The sequence below is a fragment of the Lipotes vexillifer genome, unplaced genomic scaffold, assembly GCF_000442215.2.
Source record: "Lipotes vexillifer unplaced genomic scaffold, Lipotes_vexillifer_v1.1 scaffold3224, whole genome shotgun sequence".
NCBI classification, from domain to species: Eukaryota; Metazoa; Chordata; class Mammalia; order Artiodactyla; family Lipotidae; genus Lipotes; species Lipotes vexillifer.
Window position 1 is genome coordinate 52,015 of NW_006790163.1, and position 1,929 is coordinate 53,943.

The window sequence follows — 1,929 nt, forward strand, 5'->3', positions numbered from 1 at the left end:
AAAGGGTGCGAAAGTGTACAATATACATGATAAATGCACAGAGGAGAAACGGGACAAGTGACGAGCTCAGCACACAGTGTTTGCATTTCGGATGTCAGACACAAAACCGGCCCCAAAGTTCCATTCTACCGTATGACAAATACTGAAGAACAAAATTTCAGTCTTAAAATACATCTTAAAGTCAGTATTTTCCTTCAAGGAAAAAAAAAGTACTATAAATAAATTACAATACAGTGAATTTGCCTGAACTCACTTCGTTTCTGTCTTCCAGCCTTTAAGTCAAATAAAACAGCGTAAAAACTGTACACTCTTAAAATGATAATTGATCTCTTATAAAATAACCTGTCTTCAGAGATGTCAATTTCACAACAAGGAAAAACCAAGCCCTGTTGCCGTCACTATTATAAAATATATATGTATAGATATATGTGTTTTGTTTTTATTTATTTTTTACAAAACGTGTATATTAATAGCTTTGCACAAATATTTTAAAGACAAATTAAGCTAGTCTAAGAACTTCATGAAAATAAAACAGGCAGATAAATACTTTATGTGTACAAAGCACTACATCAAACATCGTCGGCGGGCAGAGGAGGTACGTTAATCCTTGGTCTTGTAAAAAATGCTATCTTCTCCCTGCGATTGGAAAGAATTACAGGTTAGAGGCTGACAGAAATGCAGTGAAAGGTGGCAAGAGGCTCTGCCATCGATGACAGCTTTTCTTACTCAGAGAACACACTGAATTTCAATCCCCAGGAGCACATCTGTATACAAACCCTCTAAAGTTTCTTGCCCCGGCCCCCTCTCTAAATTTTAATAGAACTTACAAAGCCCCATGAGGGCAAGGGTTTGTCTCCAGTGCCTAGAACAGTGCCTGGTATATGTAGACGCTCAGCAAATATTTTCTTTATGAATAAATGAAAAACTATACAAGGAGTTCTAAATCATAGTTGAAGGAAGACAGCTATAGTGTTTTATACTCTTTTATGATGGGGAGGTAAAAATTCAAGGTATAAAAAAGTTAAGGCTAGACGTCAGGCACATATTATTTAGCCCTAAAAAGGAACACTGCACTGATTCATGCTACAACATTGATGAACCTTAAAAATACTATCCTAAGTGAAAGAAGCCAGACACAAAAGACCACATACTGTATGACTCCTCTTATATGAAAGGTCCAGAACAGGCAAACCCATAGAGACGGAAAGGAGAATGGTGGCTGCCAAGAGCTGACGAGAGGTTGGCATGGGGAGTGACTGCTTACCGGGGGTACAGGGTTTCCTTTTGGGGTGATGGAAGTGTTCCGGAACTGAATACAGATTGTGACTGTACTAAATGCCATGGAATTGTTCACTTTAAAATGGTTAATCTTATGCTTCGTGAATTTCACCTCAATTTTTTTAAAAGCCAGACACGAAGGAAAATAGATTGACCGGGTGATTTTCCTCATATAAAAAATAAAAAACAGGGAAAGCTAATCTACGCTATTCAAATTCAAGATGGTGGTTATTCTGGTGTGGGAAATCTGGGGGTGCTGATAACATTTGATTCTTGCCATGTAGGGTTTATGACTATTCACTGAAATATTTCATATACAGGACGATATGCACGCTTTCCTGTATGTCTATTATGCTTCAATCAAAAGTTAACTGAATTAAAAAAAAAAGTTAACTAAAAAGTCAAAGGTGATACACATATGTATCTATATGTAGATCACTGTGCTGTTTACAGGAGCAAACATTTGGAAAGAAGCAGGGTATAAAATAGGTAAATTATATCTGTTAGATGAGGCATTACAGCCAAAAACGATAACAGATGATGTGGCAACATGGGGTATTTTAATTTAAAAAGAGCTAAATGCAAACTCGAACCCACACTGTGATTACAAGCAGCATGAAAAAAACAGTGTTTAGAAAAAAAGATCGGAAG

The 1,929-nt window shown here is 36.8% G+C and overlaps 1 protein-coding gene across 1 annotated transcript in view; it reads right to left on the reverse strand.

The window, feature by feature from the left end:
• Positions 1 to 569: 569 nt before the first annotated feature.
• The window catches only part of WWC3 (WWC family member 3), a 121,998-nt gene continuing 120,638 nt past the window's right edge, over positions 570 to 1,929 (reverse strand). The window contains exon 23 of the mRNA XM_007463251.1: positions 570 to 636. Within this exon, the coding sequence (XP_007463313.1) occupies positions 570 to 636 (67 nt within the window). The remainder of the gene's footprint in view (positions 637 to 1,929) is intronic.